The 23,377-nt window shown below is 41.4% G+C and overlaps 1 protein-coding gene across 1 annotated transcript in view; it reads left to right on the top strand.

Annotated features, from left to right (window-relative positions):
- Nucleotides 1–2,052: 2,052 nt before the first annotated feature.
- Nucleotides 2,053–23,377, top strand: part of LOC140359570 (anosmin-1) — a 44,524-nt gene continuing 23,199 nt past the window's right edge. Inside the window, exons 1-2 of the mRNA XM_072444550.1 lie at nucleotides 2,053–2,363; nucleotides 9,185–9,232. Coding sequence (XP_072300651.1) covers nucleotides 2,172–2,363; nucleotides 9,185–9,232 — 240 coding nt within the window. The 5' untranslated portion in view covers nucleotides 2,053–2,171. The remainder of the gene's footprint in view (nucleotides 2,364–9,184; nucleotides 9,233–23,377) is intronic.

The raw sequence follows: 23,377 nt of genomic DNA, 5'->3' as shown, positions 1-23,377 counted from the left end.
GAGAGCTGGAGGAGAGGGCTTCCCTGTGCTGTTGGCAGGCTACACCCCGACCATATGTGATGGCCTGATGCGAAAACCTGTCGAACCCTACATTTCTGATGAGTGGTGTCATCATCAGTAAACGGAGGGAGTGGTGGTGCAGAAAACAGGTGGAGACCATATGTACTTGAACCGTGCAGGGTTTTGCCTCGAAAATAATTAAATATTCCTCTATGAAAAGAGCATAAAACAGCATCATTTGACTCAAGTGAAGCATAATTACAAATGACTAAGAACAAATTAGGGTCCAAAACACCTTAATTAGACTGAATAAAGCATGTCTAATTTGTATTGAACAAATTGTTTATTAGAATTGTTCAGGTTTATTCAGGTCGATCACTATTAACGTATTCAGAGTTTGAAGTAGTATGAAGTAATTACTAAGCCTGAATTATTCTATATCAATAAACTATTTGTTCGTTATGAATAAAATATTTGTTCATTCGTTATTGAATCTAATTAAAAGTGTTGTTATTATAAAGTGTTACTCAAAGTAGTTGTCATAATACTAATATAAGTAGCAGAAATAGTGACAAATGTATAGAATATAATACTATTTCAAGCTGGTAGTAGCAGCCGTTTTAGCAGTAGAATGTGGACCCAATTATTTGACCTGTTTTACTTGAGGGTACTTCATTTACAAACAAAACTTCCTTTTACAGAAGTAGTTTGAGCACTTTTGTAGCTTACATCTTTGTACTTTTATTGTACCTATGTTTTCCATCTCAATACCATGTTCTGATAAATGTGTGTGTGCAAATATACTAAAGCAAATATGTCTGTTAAATACTACAAAACGTTTTCATGAGCCATATTTTATTAGTTCTTTTGAAGTCCTTAGCGTGAGTGCTGTCTTGTTTGCCTAAATAGATTGGAATGCAAAGCGTGTACGATTAAGTGATATTGGTTATGTCCGAGCCTGTGCAGCGCTACGTAACCCTCCCACTCTTGTATTCACACTATAGACTGTTACTATTTATTGTATATTGTTGACAGTGGTTCCCCTGGAAACGGAGTAAACAGGGGGAAAAAAATATGTTTTATTACGTCGCTTGCTGAAGTGAAGCTGATAACGGTAGCAAATAACTGACATTTGCCCGCTAATTGTGCCAGAGTGAATAGATTAGGGCGGTTTAGTCCATTACAGGCTGTGTATTACAGGCAAGTCAAGTATTTTTAGTTTAGGTATGAAAAGAAAAAGGCATAGTCTAGATCCTCATAAAACTTCACTGATGTTGTAACTATGTAGTTACTTCTTTGTGTTTATACATGTGTTTTGCTTTGCACTGTAGTAATGAACAAAGCATTCTATGGGATTTATAAATACAAGGTTTGTTTTGTACAGATGAATTCTAGACTTACATCATTTCCACTTTGTAGATAAGATAAGATAAGAAAGTCTATAAATAGTCTATATTCCAGTGTTGCGACGCACACTGCCAGATCAACAGGAGACATGCCATAAAAATTGAATAAATAACTAATACAAAATTACTTGAATCCAATACAAGGTAGAGCAAAAATGTACGGCTACAACAGTATCATGTACAAAAAGTGGGTATGATTATGGTCATGTACAGTGCAACCTATGCACTAGAATAAACAGCAGAGTAACTTCAGTGACAAACTCCCAAAAATACAGTAGAATTCACAATATTTCAAGTGTTACTGTCAATAAGATGACTTGATTCAATCCTACATTCATAGATTACGTGTAGGTATAGTATGTATGTAAGTATGTATGTATAGTATGTATGTATAGTATTGAACATTGCAGCCTATGCAAGAAGAGGGACATTCCAGAAAAAGACAAATGTGGGAGTTTAACATCATATGCATTTAAAGAAGAAGTGTTGTCGTAGTTTCTTCCCATGCAGTAATACTTTTTATCAGTGCCACCTGCCCAGTGCCCACCACGGTGCCCACGCCTCAGAGAACACAGGACAATGCTGCAGTCTTACCTGCTTCACCCACCGCGTGGCTGTCACTCACTGCGCCGCGGTCCAATCAGCGCGCGCGGGGGGCCGTGGCTCCTCCCCTGTGTATAATTGAAGTTTCTTTAGTTTCTCCAGCGGAGCCTCGCGCAGTAGTGTCCGAACCGCGGAGGGATTAAAAACACAACAAGCGGGACCATGTTCAGGAGGAGGCTGAGCGCAAGTCTGACACTATGTTTGTGGATTACCGCCTTAACGGCACCGGGAAGTGTGCGCGCGAGGAAGCAGGACGAGTCTTTCTTCACGGGCAGCGTTTACCGAGCAAGATGCGCTTCGAGGTGCCTCAGTCTGCACATCACTCGCATCTCTGCCTTCTTCAAGCACTCCCAGGTACGAGCCACGGGCGGACACCGCGCCTCCGCCAACATCTCACCCCCAAAAACATCACATCTTGGTTCATGTCTTTTATCTGCGCTCTCGGTGATGATCTTGTGGAGCCCGTTGCGGCGCAGGTTCGCACCAAACGCCGCTCCAACACTTCCTCACTTCGGGCAGGGTCATTCCTTGAACCGCAAGTGGCACCGGTTGCCAACGCGACGGCTTGAGTTGCTTGTAAAGTTGTCACATTCACCACGATGTACTTATTATTACTTCTGTCAATTCCCACACACGCGCTGCACCATTCCCGACTCCAGTCCCGATGCGCAAAGTAGTGCCAGTTCCCATTCATTACTTTACAATAAATGGAAAATGACTTGTTTTTTGGCGCACACATGCCATAGGTCAGCTTCTATTACGCATTTGACACTTTATTGAAGTCTGGATCACTTAGTGGGCACTGCCTCCATCTTTTTTGTTATTTTTTTTAGACCATAAATTAGCCTTATTCTTGCTTGCTTGGCTGTGGGGCTTCAGAAGTTGTTTTTCATCCCTGACTGGGCACACTGTTCTCCCCCCCAGGATTATGACTGCTCTCTGATCCCTGCCCCTTCTCATTAGCCATCTATCTATGCTTCTGGTGGTGACTGCCTCTATGTTTTTGCATTTGCATGTGCTTTGTTACTTTTGTGCGCTCCCTAATTGTCCAAAAACATTGTCCAGTGAGGGGAAAGTGTAATCAGCCCTGTTGAGGCACTTGAATGCATCATCCGCTTCTTTGTCCCAGATTAACTCTACTTGGGGTGCACTTATTGATCTGTTGCAGTGTTTCTCAAAGCAGGTCCGTGGGGGGAAGGCCTGCCGCACTGGAACTAATTCATGCTATTTAATAAAAGAATAAGTGACACATGGGGTGATGGATGAATGCAGTTTTACAGGAAGTCTGAAAAGAACAGAGGAGCAGCCTTGCAAGAGCATCCACAGATTGGAACAGTGTGTCTTGGCAGGCTCCAGGCACAGATCGTACAGCGTGTGTTGGTGGTGGCCCGGAGTTGAAAGTTGAGGCATTAAATCAAGTCAGTGAAAAAAAAGTCCTACCTCTAATGAACAACTAATAGTCTCCATAACTGAGTGCAGAGGCGAGGTGTCAGAGCCAGGCGTGCTCAGTGGAGGAGCAGGGGGATGTATTCGTCAAAAAGAAAAAGTGTGGGATTCGGCGGTTGGCGATAAGCATGAGGTTTGCATGACAGCACCAAGAATAGCAAATGTCGTGAATGTGCGAGGACTGTCTTGGCGTGCTTAACGGGGCTTTCAAGTGAGAATGGGGGGTCCGGTCAGCTGCATAAACATATGGCTGACCCCCCCCCCCACAGGCCCTGCCAATAAATGCCAGCAGCATCACACCTCAAAAGGCTCGGGCTGGATACACGCTGAGCTCCCCATATTGCTCCACACGGGGGGTCACCTTCCTGCTAACTGTCCTGCGCCCAATTGTGGTAGCCGTGATAAGCTCCAGTGTAGTGTTGCCACAATACCGGTGCGTGCTCCGTCAGCACTACCCACAGGTGGATGGACTTCCTCCGGCAGATCTCATTACGTTATACAGCCGCAAACAGCTCAGCAGTGATGGAGACGCCAGACCTCTTAATTCAATGCGGACATCCTTCAAGGGTCATTTAATATGAGATAGGGAAATCAAGACACACTATGCTTGCCATTTTATAGTAAGGGAAAGCCCACTTGGGACTCCTGTCTGCTGTTTTAGCACATTTTATATTGTCTACTTAATGTCTTGTAATCAATATGGACTGCTCCTGATTTTAGCTTACAATAATTTGTCTGCTAACACATTTTACAGCTGTTTCTATATGCACTATGTCTGTCAACTGAATCCAGACGTTTTGTCAGGGTTTTTTTAAAAAACTTTTTAATTTAAAACTTGCACATGTTTTGGAACACCCACTCACGTTCCCTTCTGTTTTATGTGGCAGAATATTGAGGACAAACGAGAAGCTTTATTTTAATTGTCGCAAATATAAATTAGGCACAATGAACCGTGCAGTTGCAGAGTTTGGAAAACCCATGGGTTGTTCTTTGCATGTCGGATTTATTGCTAGTGTGGATTTATTGAAGTAATAGTGTTTCCAAATGCAGATTTATTGACATTTGACTTCACTTTCATGAAACTTGTCAACTTGGTACATACAATAGACAGAGAGGGGGAACACCCAGGCCATAAATAATAGCCTCGGACACTTCAAATATTAAGAGTGAACTGGGAGCTCTGTGCAATAATGTACTCTGAAAGCATCGGCCTTGTACTGGATTATTTATGTGCAGGAGCCAAAAACAAGGTGTGTCCGTGTGCTCTTGTTATTACATCCAAGGCAATAAAAGCTATACATTTTACATGCGGTCATTCATTTTGAACATGCGCACGGTTAGTGTAAATGGAGAGAAAACATTGGAAAGAAAGTTTTTCCGTGTCCCCTTATTTTGGCCTTTGATTTGATCTAACCTGCGGTGGAATCAGACCTGAAGCCAGAGGTAAGTCCCGTGTGTGGGGTTTTTCATTAGGGAAGACAGGGGATGAATAGGCGGTCTATCTAGGCTGGCCTCCCCACTCTGTAAATGCTTTTAAACCATGACAGTCGCGTCTGTAAATCTTTGGCCCCCAATCCTGTTACACCCCTGCAGCTCACCTCATTTCACAAATTACCCTCGGAGGCCAAACTGGAGGCAACTGTCCATGTCAATGTTTTTGGATTTCTGACGCTGTTGTCATTGGAAGCACTTTGAAAACGTTAGGTCACTTTCAGACACGCTGTCAAATAATTCATATAGCATGCATTATTGATGAGCTGAATGGTCATAGACCTCACACCCACTCACTCAGTCAGGGGCCGAAATCTAGAGACCTGTTATTTTAGTGCTGCATAAGTGCCCATAAAGATCAGTTATTTTGGTGGTGCCTGGATGAGGACCCCCGGGCTGTCAGTGGACACACAGAGACACCAGTCTGCCCTTTGAAGTCCAGTCAGTCACCTTAGACAGGAACATACAGGATCACTGTAATTAGTCACGAGGTAGAGGGCAGTAACTGTCAAATGTCTGAATCCATAATGAAATTCAAATCGGTATAGACGGATGCAAATAACTGTGAAACTGTTTCCTCTCAAAAGAAGGGGCTCGTACCTTTAATCAATACCACTGCTATATCATAAGTAGTTCATCTTTTATACAATATGACATTTTTTATCAAGGAAAGTAGAATTTCCTTTAACACCAAGCTTTGTTACTGTTCTATAACTAAAATAAAAAGAAATAATGAAATAAATTAGAATCATCACGATCAGTATATGCATTTATGTCTTGCACCCAAAAGGGATCAAATTGCCAACAACTGGAACACATATTTGACAGAAAAATGTGTTCCAGTCTTGACAGAATCAAGGCCCAGTCTATCTCTCTGCTGTGCAAAAAATATGAGTTTTTTAACAAGGCCAACTCAGAGCATTTAGCTGTTCTTCCCAAGTAACTTTTTTCTTCTGTAAAGTTTTAAAAGTGTCAGTTGTGAGTCTACCATATGTATTTCATATGCCTGAAAGCTTGTGTTGCTCTGGAGTATTCTCATGAGATTGGGGTCCCATCGGACTTGCAGTACGGTGGTTGCTTTATCTTTATTATAGTCGTTTGCTTTTCTCTCTATCATATGTATTTTCATCCACGCACTTCCATATAATGTTTGGACGAATGGAGTATTTTTTTGCTGCCAGTGTTATGCATCTTTAAAGGACATGACTACATTAAAACCTGCCGCACCTTTAAAAGTAACATGGTGTAAAAATGACATATACTGCAGTGGCCACCTGCTCTTTCTTCTCGTCCGACATCAACAATGTGTCGGCGATGAAGCTCTGTTTACATGACTCCAAGTCGAGCGTTTACCTTTACAGTTTGATCTGTGTGGCTCCGCACAAACAGAAGGGGATCTGGTACACATTCACCCCAGAGTCCTTGACTTGAGCCCTGCTTTATGTTTGAGCTGCTGAAGAATGTCACGGTGCGTCGCTGGGATGAAGTCCTGACCTATAATTATTCCCCGTTGGTCCCTGACATGGAGAGGTCAGGCCTGGACAGCTGGGGCAACATCCTGCTGTGCTTCTGCGCTACATGGATGCTGTCACTGTGCAAAATTAGCTCCCCCGGCCCGATCCGCTCCTGTCTTGGCTTGATTGATGGGCGACGAAAGGTGTCAGAAAACACGACTGATGATTTCGAACATGGTCGAGTGTTGTGACAATCTGTATAAATTATCCCCTGGCATCGGTTGTCACTGTGAATATCAGGCTTTTATTTATGGTTTGGTGCCGATAGGGGCTTGAGTTAGAGTGATCGTTTTTTATAAGTTACTGGACTCCACACAGATTTTAATTATGCAATAAAACACAACATGACAGGTGTGAAATAATTCATGTTTTAATCAGGGTTTAGGATTTTTTTTTGCTTTTTTTTTGTGTTAATTACCTCCTCCCAGGTGTTATCAAAGATGTTTTGCAGGTGTTTGTTTGACAGGTTTGAGGAACGTGCACAAACTCTGATCTTGAACGTCACCTGATACCAGATATACTGCTTGCAGATCAGTAAAAACTATATAAAATGTTGTGGCTTATAGATAGAGCATGCACAGTGCAGAGGTTGCCCAAATTGCTCCAGATTTTATTCATACTCAGGAGGTAGAGGTGAAAGATTTGTATAGTGTGCATGCTTTGGGTTGACACAGGAGCATAATACAGACCTGCAACACATTATTACAGTTATAGTACAGTTTATTCTCCTTCAGTGCCGCTGGGGAGACCTGTCTGGACCAGTGGTTGTTGTGGCCTGTCTGCAGATCTTGTGCTTGGCTTGGTCAGGACCTAAGCTGGAGGATTTTACCTGTTGCATTGTTTTGGTTTGAATTGAATAACTGGACTTCCCTCCAGACACAGGGAGAATCATGCACAAAGGTCTAGCCACTCTGCCAAACAACAAAAGTATGCAGCCAGGTGCACATCTAAAGACAAACACTGCACACCCTGCACATGTTGCCCCCTCTATAGGATAAGCGGTGCCACAGAGCAATGGCAGGCGGTCACCCTAACCACTCTGGACCTGACAAATTACGAAAAATGTTTGTAACTGATATTGAATCACCAAACGTTCGATCACTATTTGTAGCCCCACATCTCGTTATTTTCATTTGCACCGAGAGCCAAAAACCCACTGCAATAGGAATCATTATTTTTGTTGGACGAGACTGGGCCTTAATCGTAATGTGAGTGAAGACTTCCCTTTGGACTAGCCCTGCAGCTCTTACATACATTTCTCATCCTTATCACAGTTTTTGAAGTGGGGATTCTCAGAACAATCATGAGGCCCTTTGAAGCCCATTTGGCCATTATCCTTGACACTAAAAGCACTGCACTTACTGGTACTGGATGTTGAATTAAACCCTTTAATGATAAGTTCTCTCATAAGGTCTCATGGGAAATCTCTCCTGGATTATATAGTGAGGAAAGCCTTTGAACTTGACACTGAACTTGCACAGACTTTTTTTTGCAAACTAAAAACTGGCCTGCTCGAAAGTCGTTATAACCACGATCCAGGTCAATGACAAGACAAAATCCAGGAAGTCTATTGCATGGTCCCCGTTAAGAAAGTGTGCATTTTATTGTTACATTCAGATTTATGACTTTTTCTGAAGACTCAACCCCCAGAGTGTCACAAAGCAGTCTGGCCTGTCCACACATTCAAGCATTTAGTGTCTTTTATGATGATCAACCGGGCTATTATTCCAGAGTGCTAGCCTTGTACTTGCTATCCAAGCACAATTACGTTATTCAGGAAATGGACACTTGCGCAAGCTATTGAACCCAAGTGCTCTTACACTCAACAACCTTTTTATTTACACATTGAAGAAAAAAGACAGGTCTATTAAGGAAAAATGCACAACGTGGCACTTTCAAGTAATTAAAAGGAAATTGGCAGTATCTGCAGTGTGTGCAGGAGTGCTGACCTTAGTTCCTCTCTGTGACCTTGGGGGCGTCTGGTGAGAGATCAAACAGGCCCAGCAAAGAAGGGGGAACAGTCAGGTCACTCTGCTCCACTGAAAATGACCAGAGCGGTGCCCTGGCCTTTACCTTGTGACCCCACTTCCCTGCTCAGGTTATGCACATTTGCTCACTCCTGCTCTTTTGTTTATTTTTTAAAGCAATTCTTAGCAAATGTCTGAATGTGTGCAAAAACAAGCAACACCAGAGTTTATTTTTTTTTATTATCTACACAGTTTTAGATAATTAGAGAACATCTTAAATAAGTGTATCTCGCAGTTCATTATTAATTCAAAGGATCCACCAGCTATTATTAATGTCTCGTATATTTTTACTGACTAAATTGTACATGTGTTGCTGCTAGTGTTAACTAAAAGTTGTAAATGAGCTACCAGATTTTGATTTGATTTGATAATTTACCAACGCATAATGTATTCCATGCTTATTGTTAATGATATCCTGCCAGTATGTCCTTATGGCAAACCAAAACCAACATGAGTGGAGAGAACTGCATTAGGAAGGGCATCTGACTGATTAAAACATGAAGTCACCGCACACTTCTAGTCATTCTAATGAGTTGTGTGCCAAAGAAGGAAAGCTCCGAGAGAAAACACACAATTCAGTTGAATGATGTGATTTTCAAACCACTTAATTCTGTTTTTGTTTACATGTTTTAGAAATGCGTTTCAAAAAACAAAAGCATGAGGATTATGTGGCTAATTCCTCTGCTCTCTCTTTCAGAATAATGGATCCTTGGTTTGGTGCCAGAACCACAAGCAGTGCTCCAAGGTAGGTCCCCTCCTCCTGACATAGAAGATACACATGCCACATATATTTGCTCCATTATCAGTGAATACGGCGCCATAACAAGTACAGGCCCCGACAAGCCTAATGTTTACACGCCTCCGGGAATCACCTCGAAGCCCCTGCAGCTCTAGCATTCTCTCAGTTTGAGCTAATCCTCACTAGGCAGCGCAACCGTCTGCGATAGAAAGAAGTTAATACCTAGCAGTTTATGAAATTATTTCTTTTAATGCCTTTATTTGGGATTGGAGTTGGAGGCATTGCGGCAAGCCTCCTGCAGGGCTTGTTTGGGTTTCATTCCAGAAGAAGGTTGATACAAAAGCTGGTGTTGACAGCCCCTCTGAAAAGATGGTGCTGACATATTCTATCAGACTGTCCTGCCGCTGTTGACAGGGTTCTTAGAGATGTACAGACTCCAGTCAGAGAAGTCTATAAAGCAGGAGTAGAACAGAAGATGGTAGAAGTTGAATCTACGTATGATGGTACCAATGTGTTTCTACTTGTAAGTCATTCCTTAATCTGATTAAATGTGTGATTGTGAGTTTTCTGACAAGAAATGTGGTTGTGATTAGATTTATGTTTTAATAATCGTATTCTGCTCAAAGTTCACATTCTAAATGACCTGACAAATGATGAACTGACAAATGATATAGCTAAGAACATGTTTATACAGATATAAACTACAGACTTAGCAGTTTTATTTCCTATTAAGACAGGGAAATGTTTGTGGAGGAAAATATGGTTCTTAAAAAATTGCAGCCTTTGTGATTTGCTAATTGCGTCCATTCGACACAATTTCAATTTGATTACAACTAATCTTGCAGCCCTAAACTGTAGTTAGGTTTTCATACCTCTATTAGTAACTTAAGTCTATTGCATGAATAATGAATACTGTCTTGAATTGATAATATTGTGATTGTCTAATTGGAAAGTATCGTACAAGAGGTACTTTATCTATTGTCATACTAGCCGATTATTTGACATTCACAAATGGACAGCAAAAATAAACAAGCTTTCTTACTGTTAAAGTAATTGACATGGTTTATTGTTTCTGGAAATACTAAGACCACATCATTTCATATCCAAGCACGTGCCTGAGGACTTGTCCATCAGGACCGCTGCGTTCATAACTGTGTATGTTCCTTTGTGCTCCGTCCTACTGTTTTCCTACAAGCATATGTGTAATGTGCAGGAAGTTGTCCAGGTGACCACAAAGTACACATAGTTGTGTGTGCATAAATATTGGTGTACTTAAACAGGAATGCATGCTGGGAGTTCAGGAGGCTCGTAATAACACAGTGGAGGGTCATTTACCATTACCAAAACAGATTTCTTGTCATGTCTGTGGTAGTAGTGGTATCTAATAATGACACGGAACATCTGAGATTGTTTACCTGAAGAAATGATCCTTTCTCTTTGATTTTATGCCTCTGAACCATTTTTCATAAGAGCTGTCATCACCAGCCGTGTGTATCAGGCTTCAAACATCCAGCACGCAATTGTTCTGTCCCATTGTGGGGAGTGTGATCTCACTGGAACGCCTTGATGGAACATTTTCAAATGCTCTACAGATGTTTCATGATGAATTACCGTGATTTTGTTGAAAGGTTAAAGGGTCAAGGTCAGATTTAGGGGTGGGCAATATTGACGATAAAATATCTCAATATGTTTTTGCATAATCTCAATAAAAACATTCAGTTAAGGTTGAAGCAATGCAGCAGAAGTGTGCTAAAAATGTCTTTAAATGTCTAGAGGTTCAAGCTAATGTAAATGGACCTAAACATGACCTGTAAAAGGGCAGAAAAATGATTCTACTAGATAATTCTGTTATTATAAACACTAGATAATTATGTTATTTTTTTTTCTTCTTCTTTTGAATCATAGATTATATACTCAATCTTCAGAACAACAATTGTGATACGACACATTTCTTCTCATCTCTAGTGCAATATATTGGCTTGTAGTCACTTGTAGTCACTTGGAGTCAGTAGTTTTTTTGTGCGTCTTTGTGTTAATATAAATTACATATTACAGTCATTACATATGTATTGTCTTGTAAAGTGTAATTAAATGGTTATAGCTAAGACAACTGTGCTGTGATAGTCCTAGTTTGAATTTCAAATAATCCTTCATCTAATTTGCATTTCCTGGGATACAGCAGGGCTTTTGTGCTCAGTGCTTTTGAATACATCTGCAATGCATAGGTTATTTCCCTCAACCCTAATTAGCAAATATTTACATCCTGTCCCTGTGGAGCAACTCTGAATTAATTATAATGAGCGCACAAGTTGTTCTTTTCACTGATTAACTCCCTGCTCCCAGAGTCCATGTTACTAAAGGTAAGTAAGACTTACAGTATGTAGGTCTTGCTGTGACTTTGTGATGTCAGATTATGTTCCTCTCCTTTCCACTGTGATAGTCAACGCTGTTCTTGGCACAAGATAATCCCCCGTTATTTAAAGTTTGAGAAGCACATACTGTTTTCATAATCAAGCAGCTAACACACAGTGGAAATGTCCTCCACTTTTTAATAGACTTCTGGTTCTGTGTGCCCTAACAACTCACTTCACACTTTTTTATCCTCCTGCTGGCTCAAAGTGAATGGATTAGATGTAAACCTTTAGAAATAATGACACCCTGGCCCTGGTGTTGGACAGCTGCAGTTCAGTGGTGCTTGTTTTAAGAAGAGTTTGCGTTTAATCAATTTAATTGTAGCCTTGCTCACAGCTTATGTGCGCAGCCAGAAGTCAATATTTGGTGGCAAACATCACCACACTTAACAGGCTCCCTAATGCTTTTAATGTGCTCTTATGGTTTGACTACAGAGTGACAAAACACAGGGCTATTGTGACCACTCTGAACAATTGTTCCAAATGGGCCCATGCTGTACAGTGGTTTCCTGTGAATAGCTCTACAGCTACTGATTAGCCTCTTCACTTCATGAACCGTGTTCAGTCAAACAAGCACACAAAGAGGGAGGCTGTGGGGGCCAGTCCGACCAGAGCACTCCCTGCATGTGAGGAAAATGCAAGGAAGCACGGCCTAATAATTCAGACAAAGGATGCACTGACCCTGTCCATCTGTTGCCATTTTTAGGAGATCAAAGCCTTCTGTTTCCATTTGGGCTGAGAAAGTCCTTGTGGTCATCACGTCTAGGTCGCGTCCAGCCCCAAACCGGTGCTCAATGTGCTTTTGTCATGGTAATTAACCCTCCTGCCCTCCCTCTATCCTCGTGAGGTGGCATTTTGTGTGTTGGTGAGTCATTATCATTCCATAACACCAAACTGGAAACAAACCGCTTTCAGAGCAGAGACGCCGGAAGAACAGGGATTTCTAAAAGCTATTGTCGCTTTGTCCACCACTGCTAGGGCGCCAGACATGAATAAAGTTTGGGCACTTGCCCTTCAAGTCTCAAAAACTCCAGGCTGTTCTCTTGAAGACAGAAAAAGCTGAATTTGTGCATGTACATGGTTGGGTTTTGTAACCGCCAAGAAGCTTTGTGAATTCAGAGCATAGCTGGTATTAGCCGGGTAGGGTTGCCCCCACGGGTGTGATCCAGACTCCAAATCAAATGCTAGGATTGACTTAAGGCAGTTAAATATTGTTCCGAAGCAAAGAGTTCACTTCATTACTCACAGTTCTCCCGGGACGAGGAGAAGAAAGGACATGAGCATTAAGCTTGAATAAGTTGGCCTTCAAGGAGCCTTTGGAATATACCCATCATCACTAAACTTTCCCCAGAAAAATGTCAAGAGACCATCCTAGGCATTTTGTAGCTGTATTCTAACTGTATTCTAACTGTATTCTAACTGTATTTGTCCTTTTATAAACTGCAGATTCATTCAACATCTTTTGGCAGTTTCTTTTAAATCGGCCACATCCTTGCATTGTTTTAATCAAGAATTTGCTGTGGACACATTTAAAAAGTCTGTTTGCCATTTGACAAAGTAAAGCATGTTTTTTAGAGATGTCTTTTGATTGAGCCACTCCGCCCGATCATGCCCTGAGCCCCACATACCAGCACATACAAACAAGAAGTGTTTACCCTTTTGGGATAACACGCGCCGCCGTCTTCACATGTTGGAGGCTTTGGAGCGGTTAGCCTGAATAACAATTGCTGGAATGCTACTATGTCTCATTCAGCCAGTCTTTCAAAGCCCAGTGTCAAGCTTTGGGCCAACCCCCACTTTCTCTCACAGCCAAATAAATGGGCAAATTTATCTGCAGTTTCTTTGCTCACGATATTATTTTGGATGTAACTTTACAATTCAATGTTTGCATCAAAATAATCTGTCCTTAGTTAAGAAGAACGTATTTGAGACATTGAGATTTGTTCCACGGCCATGATGTGAAAAATACAGCACCAGATTGTTATTTGGATCAGATGAAGAAAAGTATCAGATAAAGTATTTGAGTCGTTTTTTTTTTTTTTTAAATAAATTGTTTTAAGCGTTCTTGCACACAAATCAAAATCAGCAAAAATAATCACATTTGCCTAGTGCAAGCCTCGAAATAACGGGTCGGACACGGTCAATGACCAAATGATTGGTACCTGTCGTGTTGACAGGGACGTAAAAATAGTTATTTCAAGGCTTGCTAGTGGTGAGCAATATTGACAAAATGAATAATTCACTATTTGCAGTATCCAATGACAATATCCAGGCAATATTACATCAAGCCAAAAGAAATGTGTTGAAACATGTCTATAAACTTATTGGTTGAGCTTTAATTGTCAGACAAATGGGAAATGTCTGTAAAACTAAGAATTAATGTTAAGAAATATCACCATATACACCACCCCTTATTTCAAAGTGTATACCATACATTTTTTCTTCTTTTTAATCCACTTGTTTCATAGCATTTTATCATAAACAATCCAGTACACTCAATATTCAAATGTTGCATATCTTCAAAACAACTTTCATAATATTACCTAAATAGCAATATATTTCCAACCCCTTCATTTGCCATGTAAGGCTGTGTTGAACAAATATTTGCTTAACCAACAGTTTTCTAAGTATATGGCCATATTAAAGGGCTAATGAACATTCAAAATAAGTGCAGACCATTAGCTATTGGCACTCCAGCAGTGAGGCTTCCCTAATGTGCTCGGTTTACAGGTCTTTGTGTGGTCATCTCCTCCTTTGGCGGTTCGCAGTACATTGTGGGGTGCTGTGAAAAAATGTGATAAACAAGGTGCTCGGTGCTAGTTTACAGCTGAGCATGGCAGGAATTGTTGGGTGATTAGACACACTTCAAAGCACCTTTTGGTCAGGTTGCGGCCAGACGCTGCCCTCACCTTCCTGAACCACATTACCAGCCCCGACACCTCAAACTCAGCCTCCAAATCAATGTGCTTGCCTCACCTGTCAGTTCGCCTGTTAAATAGAGCGTGTCTGAGAGGATAGACCGTGGGCATTTTGACTCCATCGATTTTCTTATTTGGAGAATCTCTTTAGTTTTGTGGAGCTAAAGACCCCGTAGCCCTCAGTCCCTTGCAGAAAGTGTGTGTGTGGGTGTGTGTGTGTGTGTTTGAGGAGTGTGAAGCATGCAGGGCCGGTCAGTCCCAGCAGGAAGGACCTGATCTGGACATGGTTGTTAAGTTTCATTGGCCAAAGGGGGGGTCGCTTCATTGGCTCCTATCTGTAGAGCTCATTATTCACATTGTGGGTGGCAGAGAATGAAAACCCCCAGACCAAGAAAAAAAAGTGAAAGAAGTGGCCACAGGAGAGGAGGCGAGAAGGCCATAGTTTACACTTCGGTGGTGAGAGCACAGCACTGTTGAGGTATTTCTGCATCCACCACAAAAACTGCAATACGCTGGACTTATTACTATTAACCAGCTAAAAGCCCAAAAGTGCAAACCAAAAAAGCTTAGCCTTGGGGTGGTCTTGATGCTCAATATCAATTTCAATACCACTTACACAAAATATACAAAATATACAAAATACACAAAATACACAAAATACACAAAATAATAATAGCTTCTTTGATATCACTATGTGGCCTTAAACTAGTTCTATTTCAGATTAAGACCTTTCTAAAACTTTTCCAGACTGGTCTGATTTTGTCCTCTTTATGCAATTTATTTGGATACCTATTTAAAAGAGTTAGGGCTGTAAATTAACTGATTAACTTTTATGGTGTATCAGTAGTAATTATTTGTGTGGATGATATCATTAAAATTTAAACAGCATGAGAAAGAATGTCAGTAAAAATAATTCATACATGACTTGATACTGTTGCATCCGGCTTCTTTCTCAACATCGCTATAGACTCAACACCAGTTTCAGCCTGTTGAGAATAAATAGCAAAAATCCCTCTGCTCTGATAAGAAAGTGTTGGAGTTTACGAGGAGCGCTCTGGCAGAGTGGTCTATAGGCGCTGACTAATGTGCTCTTGGAAACTGTCCATTTAGAAATAACTCCCTTCATTTAGACGCGCTTTGATTCTGCAGGGTGTTGTGTCTTTTTAATAGTGACTATAATCAGTGTCTAACATGGGCCCAATCTCACATGCTCTCGCAGTCAAATGGGATTATATTCTCTGACGGATTAATGTAATCAAGGCAGCCACACAATCCTCTTTCAGATGGTCACACTGAGACAATCTGCTCCTCATCAGCCAGCCCTGGCCTGCGTTGTAAACAAGCCTCACAGTGTACCTTCCATGTTCATTGCACTGGCTCACGTGAGACAGTGGATTCGTTAGAGGAGAGATAATCTAGAGTCTTATGTGTTGCTTGAACTGATCAGCACATTAAGACATTGAGATTAAACTGTAAGGCTCTTAAACCGCATGTGCTTATGTGTCAGTTTATGATGGCTTTGCTCACATTTAAATCCTGTAGATTGAGTGTGACTGTTACAGAAAGAATCTATGTCAAACGGTCTCTCATAGACATATAGAATGCCTCATCCTTACACTTATTTTCCATCATTTGTGTAATACGAGACAGGCAACAAAATGGAAAGCAAACTTGAAAATCCTTGGAGATATGGAGAGGCGCTCAGAGTGAGCCGCTGCTCTACCCCCGTCGAAAGGAGCCAGCTGAGGGGGCTCAGTTTCTGGTGCCTCCTGTTGCAGGCATGTCTCATCGAGAAGACCCAGGACACGCTGGAGGGGCAATGTCTCTCTGTGGCCTGTAAACACCTCAGGATCCTCCGGAAGAGCTAGAGGAAGTGTGTGTGGAAAGGGATGTCTGAACCTTTCTGTTCAAACTATTAACTCCATGATAGATGGACTTTTGAAAACTCAGTGTTCTGAGTGTAAAGATGATTGATGCATTATGAAGTTGTTTGTTCTACAGTCTCATCAAACACCAAATACAATGTATTGATTTTTGTTTTTCTTTCATTCATCATCCATCCATTTTCTCATACCTTACTTTCAAAGAGTAGAAGTCTAAGTAGGAATGCCCTGGCGTTCCTCTACATTACACTTTTTATTCCCTTATTCCATTTACCACCTGATAGTGAGGCTGCGTATGGCTGGCATTTTAAACGACTATACATTCATTGACCAGCCTTACTAAAACCTTGAACACATGTGTACAAAGTGGTATGCTTTTGTAGCTCAAGCTTTATGTCACAATGACAATGACAATGGTATTGGTATGGTATACTAAAAAAAACCTTATTGAAGCGACGTTCGCCTGTATGTGAAAAACATGGAAAAACTCTTAAGTGAGACTGCATCAGCTTACTCATGTGACTGTACTTAAACATATCATAATAACAGTTACATGTATATTATTAACAGCAATTTGACGTTGGCGTTGAAGTATAAACACAAACTTTGAAACCAGTATTATAAATCCATTCCACCTCTGAAGTCACTCATCACCAGTTTTCATTTGAAGTCTGTTTTTCTTGAATGCAATGTTGTTATATTTGCAGTGGGGTCATTGGTGTAAAGGCCCATTTGTAGTAAGTCGGTTTAGTGAATGTGAAGTGTTTCTCAAATAAACAAGTGGAGATAGTAGTGGAATGTGACTGCAGCGTGGGATTAGCACAGCTTTAGCGCCTTCAATAGCCCGCCGTGTTCTACATGTTGTTGTCCTACATTGGAGCTTCATTTGACACGGCCATGGAAGGGGGTAGGCTTCAAATCCTTTATCTGCGTGTTTACCCGGCCTCTTCCCCCTGCCCGTCTGCACTTATAGAGCGACGTTGCCATAACAGAATTTTTCATCTTAAGCTTTGAAAAGTGTGGGTCCATTATTGCCGGGTGTAAATCTGTCCCAAATAGACACTTTGGCATGGGGGAAGTATTTTATCGCACAATCTGTATGCGCTGCGGTATCTGTCATCATTAGTCTTGGTGCTCAAGACTAGACAGGATTCACTGAAGTTTCCCATGCTGCCCCAGGAGCGCAGGGGGACTCTTTATCAACCATCTGACCCCACATGACGGCCACAGACGAGGGGGCGTAAACCGATGCCACGCTTAGGTGAAAAGTACGGCTAGGATTACACCTGCTGAAGTTTGGGTTGAGGTGGAAAGTAAATAGACTCACTTGAAAAATCACTGGAGCCTTGCAGATACTCAAAAACGAACGTTGTAAGACTTTTAAGGAAAAATATCTTAAGGCTTTTATAGTTAAAAACACCAGAAGACCATTGGGTTGAACCAGATCAATTTCTCTGTGGTTGATGTTGTCTAATAAATTGTGCTTCCGTTAAATTTGCCAATGATTTTTTTTTTTTTGGTCAAACTTTATTTTAAAAAAGGCAATACGTCTGCAGAAATGTAGGCATCTCTAAACAACCAAATTCCGAGCAACAAAAACATTCTATCAAGTAAGTCCTGATTTAGATTGTGTACCTTTGACTTTAGGTTTTGAAGTAACAATGCCAGTGTATTTGAATAAATACTTTACCACCTGTGAAATCCCTGACGGTCCTGGCCTTTGCCCGTCACCATAGTCTGGACCGGGGCATCTCTCAGTGGGGGGGGGGTGTTTGGGTGTCTGGTTAAAAACTTCAGTCATTAACTATTAAGTGAGCGGCTATTGCATTCCACAAAGGACAAAGCACAATTCTGGCAAAAGCTGTGTGGGCCGTTTTCACTCATAAATAAGGCAGTCCCTCCTGATTGTGGACAAAATGTATAATTCATGCACTGCCCCGCCTGCTCCCTCCCCTCTTCCTTCTCTTGGCTTCTCACTTTCTGCCAAGCTATTTCTTTTCAGCCCCTCTTTGTTGTTGCCGGTATCCTCAAGTGCATAGAAATTAATAATTTAAAAAAGCAATTCTTGGGGAAATGTCTGTGACACCACCTGCCTGGTTTGTCACCAACTCTGAGCTCACTTTGACAAACCAAAGAGAAAGTGGTGGAGGGATTTGATTTCACCCCTCTCTCAGCTGGAAGACCGCGCTGTCTCTCTCCTGTAAATTATGAGACTGGCAACGGTAACAGAGCGCTTCTCCTCAGAGCTGTAAAACACTCGCTGTGGAAAATATTTTTCATTCTTTGACACCAGGAAATTTGACAATGTTGAACGCATAGTTTGTACGTTAGCTGAATAATGTGAAAATAATGCTCTGTAAAGTTGTGCTCATAAACAAAGCTGGGCTCACCTGAAATCACAAAAGCGTTGTGTAATGTAAAATCTGGGGTAATTTACCAGATCATATGTGCATATGATGGTTCTGCAAAATACCATTCTATATTGGTTGAGTTCCATCTTGAAATGACACATTTATAGTTTCTTAGACTCAATTAATCGCATCTAGAAGAGGAAACTGTTTTGTTGGGCTTTTTTCAAATAGTGTCTAGCTGCAATAGGACGGCAGTATCTCAGTGTTAGTGCACTTCACCAAGCCATGTGTGGAGTGAAAGACTAATGGCTTTGAGAGGCTGAGACAAGCCTGTTAAGCCTGCAAAGCCTTATTATTATTATTATACCTAAATATTTCCCCCATCATAAATCTTAGATTTGCAATATTCCTCACTAATATTAATGCCTTGCACTTGGTTAGGCTTTACAGGCTCAACAAAGTCTCAAAGCGCTAAACTGTAGTCATTTATTTGTTTGCTCAATACTTGGGGATAATCTACTACTGTAGCCACAGCTGCCCTGGGGTAGACTGGCTGAAACAAGGCTGCCATTCGGGGCCATCAGTCCCTTCAAAACCCACCAATCACCCCAATCAAACACCACATTCACACTGGTGGGTGAAGTGTCTTGCCTAAGGACCCAGCAGAACGTTGTCTGAGCAGAATTCAGGTGATCTTAAACTCAGTAGCTCTGTAGTAATATGCTCTTAACCGTCTCCTCTTGATGAGTAAAACACGTCTTCTCATCATTACCTGGAACGCATGAGTGGATATGTATCAGCACACGACGTCTCCAAGCAGCCTGTCAGGTGTCAAGTTCACATCTCCATTCTGCACTCTTCGTCTTTTTGATCTACCTGATCCACCCTCCGTCTGCCGCTCACACCTGGGCTGATTTAGTGCTCCACAGACACCCTACACTCGGTATCTCGTACAGGCAACACAAGGTCGCGTGAGGCCAAAGAAACTCTGGTCTAGACTTTGCAATGGCCCAAGACGAGTGGTATCTACTTTCAGGTTCGCAGAATATTTTACAGCCGTTTGAATGTTAATGGCTTGTTTGGGACGTGTTGGATAGCACTTTCATTTTGCCTCAGACACTTCATATTTACCTCATAATCATTATACCCACAGGCCCCATACAAAAGGCAATGGTATTTTACACTTGTGCGAACCTCAGGACATTCCTTGGATGGAGAGTGTACATCTTTGAATGGCAAATGTAGTCTTAAACCTGCCAAATGTCTTGTTTCCAAGCAGATTATTAAGATAATAAGTGCACTATTGCTGTTGGGTAAACAGACTGAGTGAAGTCCAATTATTATGTACAAAGTTTAGAGGAAACTAAGACCCATGTTAAAAATAAGGGGGGCACATCAGGACACTCTTTTGTTTCTTTCCCAATTCTTGTGTAAACATACTTCTAACAGTACTGAAGACATAGGAAAGAGTGCATTCAAAGTTTAATGTCAAAAGATCAAGCTTTCAGGGAATAGATTATCAAATATTGTCTCACAAATGCACTCATTCAGAAATGTTTGATCGTTTTACGGCCATCCACAGATATATCTTTCCCTCACTGCGTCCAAAGGCACTACTCTATTGTAAATGTGCATACACAGTTGTAAAACACAGGACCTTTTGCCAATAGCAGATGTGCATATTGACATAGATAACAATGGTGTGGGAGAACAATCGTAAACTTGAAACAAACACATCTGCGCCGTGTCCTCTGTGGTTTTCGCCACTTTGTAATTTCCATATTTCTACATTTTTAGTATCGGCGTTGATGCGTTTAACCATTGTGTGGCTGGACCGAGAAAGAAAAACTCGTAGGGAGCAGAAACATGACCTTAACATTTCTGGCAAGCGCATTTTGTATTGGCTTTGTTTGCAAAAGATATATCACATGATAAAAAATCCCTCCATACTGCGATGTTAGCCTGGTGTTTCCAGATTTATCTTTTTTGGAGCCGCTTTTGGAAAACTTAAATTTTCCTGAGTATCAACACTTCAACTTATGGCGCAGACAGATGGTTAAAACCAATAGAAAATAGTTTTTTTTTTTTCATTTGTCCGGATTAGGCTGGTCCGGAGACAGTAAAGAGATAAGAACTTTGTAGGGAAAATGGGTCAAGTGACAACCAAATAAAAGTGAAATAGAGTGAAGAGTGAATGGGGCGCTGTAAGTGGCTTTTTGAGAGGCCTAGTGGGTCTCTAGGTGCCGGATGGGTCGATAGATATGAGACAGAGAGGCCTAGCGGCTGCTGCTATAATTGACTTCGGTCAGCAGTGGTGAGAAAAGCACCGGGGCAGCAGAAAATAGCCATAACTCAACGATACTGCCAGATTTACAAGGTGCGTGATCAACAACACATTGCTGCATATCTGACGCCAAGTGGAGGGCAAGAGGCTTTTGTGGACTCTGGGGGACAGCGAAGGCACCTTGTAAATACTGTGTTTTGGCATGCCACGAGCTTCGACACTTCACCGCCGTCACCACTGGGAGCAACTGGTTCAGCCATCTGGGTTCATAGGAAAACACACATTTACTGGCAGGTTGGTGTGTTGCCCAAGTTTAATTGAACAAATAACAGCATCAGTCATCACTAACATTTCAGTGAGGCAAATGTCTACCACATCAGTTTGAATTATGGCTTGTGTGATGTTTTGTATACAGTGTTTTTAAAGCCCGGGGCGTCCTGACTGGTAGCGGTTCAAGCTTCATTAAGTAAAGCAAAATACTTGTGTGACATTTTCAATATAAACTTTTCAGTTGTTTATGTTTCTCGAGTCACTCCCTCGAGGCGGAAGGCTTTTCTGTGTCTCAGAGCTGCACAGGATACTGTTGTGAACGTATTGTTGAATGCGTAGATTATACACATGTACATTGTGTTTCATCTGATGGAATTATGCACTGTAAAAAAGAAGAGCCTGGATACAATGTCGTTCAAATTCAAATACAAAACCTCTAGTCTTTTACCCAGTTTGGCCAATTGTCTCCATACATTTTAAGCTGTATGGTGTATGTGAAAAAGAGGATATTACTATTGTCTCATTGCAAGTTCTGGGTTCGATTCTTTGACGCTTTTTTGAGTGAAAGTGTGTAAAAGTCTAGGTCAGATGTGGAGAATAAGCATCCACCACAGGAACATTAAAGTCTACAGTAGAAACATGTCAAGTGATGGTGTTGGGACTTTAAAAATACGCAGGATCTTCATGTATTTCCATCATAGGACATGAACCAGACGAGCCATGCGTTTTGAGCTCTGGAGCGAGAGACTGACTGAATATGCAAGATCACGAATACTTGCAATTACCAGCCAACTTGACTAAACACAACACCAGGTATGTTTTTGATGAAGACACATGGTTCAAATCGACAAGAATCTATTCAAACCTTTAAATCTTAAATATCATCCACATAATTTAGTCTATGTATCTCTAAATTCCCCAAAGTCCACAACACATTTTTTCTATCATCACAAAAAACGTATTTCCCTCTCTGTCCCCCCACTGTCAGCCGTTAGGACGTCCCAAGCCGTGACAAATTGAAGATGGGCTGTGGCACTGGCTCCCATTCAGATCGGCTCTCTCAGCGGCCCCACAGAAAGCTTTTCAGGGTCCCCTCGGAGTAACAACTGCTGCGTTTTATTACAGCGTGAAATGGGGAGTGAAAGAGTGCCATGGCTGTTCCTACTTAACCATGCACAATGTGTCACTATTGGAAAGCAAGATAAGAGGACAAAGACCAAAATCAAATGCCAAAGTCTATAGAAACAACCAAGTCTTCTTGTTTCCAACTCAGAGCCAAACCATTCTTGTTTGAAATTTGTCGAGAAATATGTTAACAAAGTGCTCTTAGCAAGACTCGCATGGGACAAAGAGTGGTTCCTGAAAGCAGCAGATGCACTGTGTCTACCCCAATTATTGTGTGTAAAGTTGCATGGGCTGTTTTCATAGGAAATGGGACGCTAAAGGTTTGTGCTTTAAAATATGCTAACACTAATTACTACAAGCTTTTAGGTCTTGAAAGTTTATACACCAGTTAAAAAACGATCTGCCTTCAGCAATATAACCTTGGAACAATGTCGGCATTTAGTTTAGTTTTAAGGATGGAGTTGTTTTTGTGTGATGACTGAATTAAGGACACCTGCACCAATTAGATATATATATTTGGCAGCATTGTGTATTAAGATTGAGCACCAAATTTGTGTAAATAAAAATCGTAGCACTGATTGATGGGAGCGTCTGTAATTATATACAGCCATCCTATTTGCTTTGGCAAGACTTCACTCGTCGGCCCACCTCTCGCCTCCTGAACTGACAGGTGGGGTGTGTGTCCCGGTGCGACGCTGACAGATTAGCAGTATCAGCACACCTGCAGGGATAGCTCACTGTTACAACGCTAATGTTGCTGTGAAAGAGTTAGGGCAAAGACACATCTGCCATATCAGTGCAAACAATCATCCTGATGAGAAGGAAACTGATTTTTTCATGGGTTGCACCCACCAAATAATGGGGAACCTGCCAAAAACCAAACCACCCTTTGTAAATCGGCCTAATATT

The sequence above is a fragment of the Eucyclogobius newberryi genome, unplaced genomic scaffold (assembly GCF_026437365.1).
Source record: "Eucyclogobius newberryi isolate DKJ021-1_F unplaced genomic scaffold, fEucNew1.0.hap1 SCAF_14, whole genome shotgun sequence".
Lineage (NCBI taxonomy): Eukaryota > Metazoa > Chordata > Actinopteri > Gobiiformes > Gobiidae > Eucyclogobius > Eucyclogobius newberryi.
The sequence above is the reverse complement of the archived record's forward strand: the minus strand, read 5'-3'. Positions and strand labels throughout refer to the sequence as shown.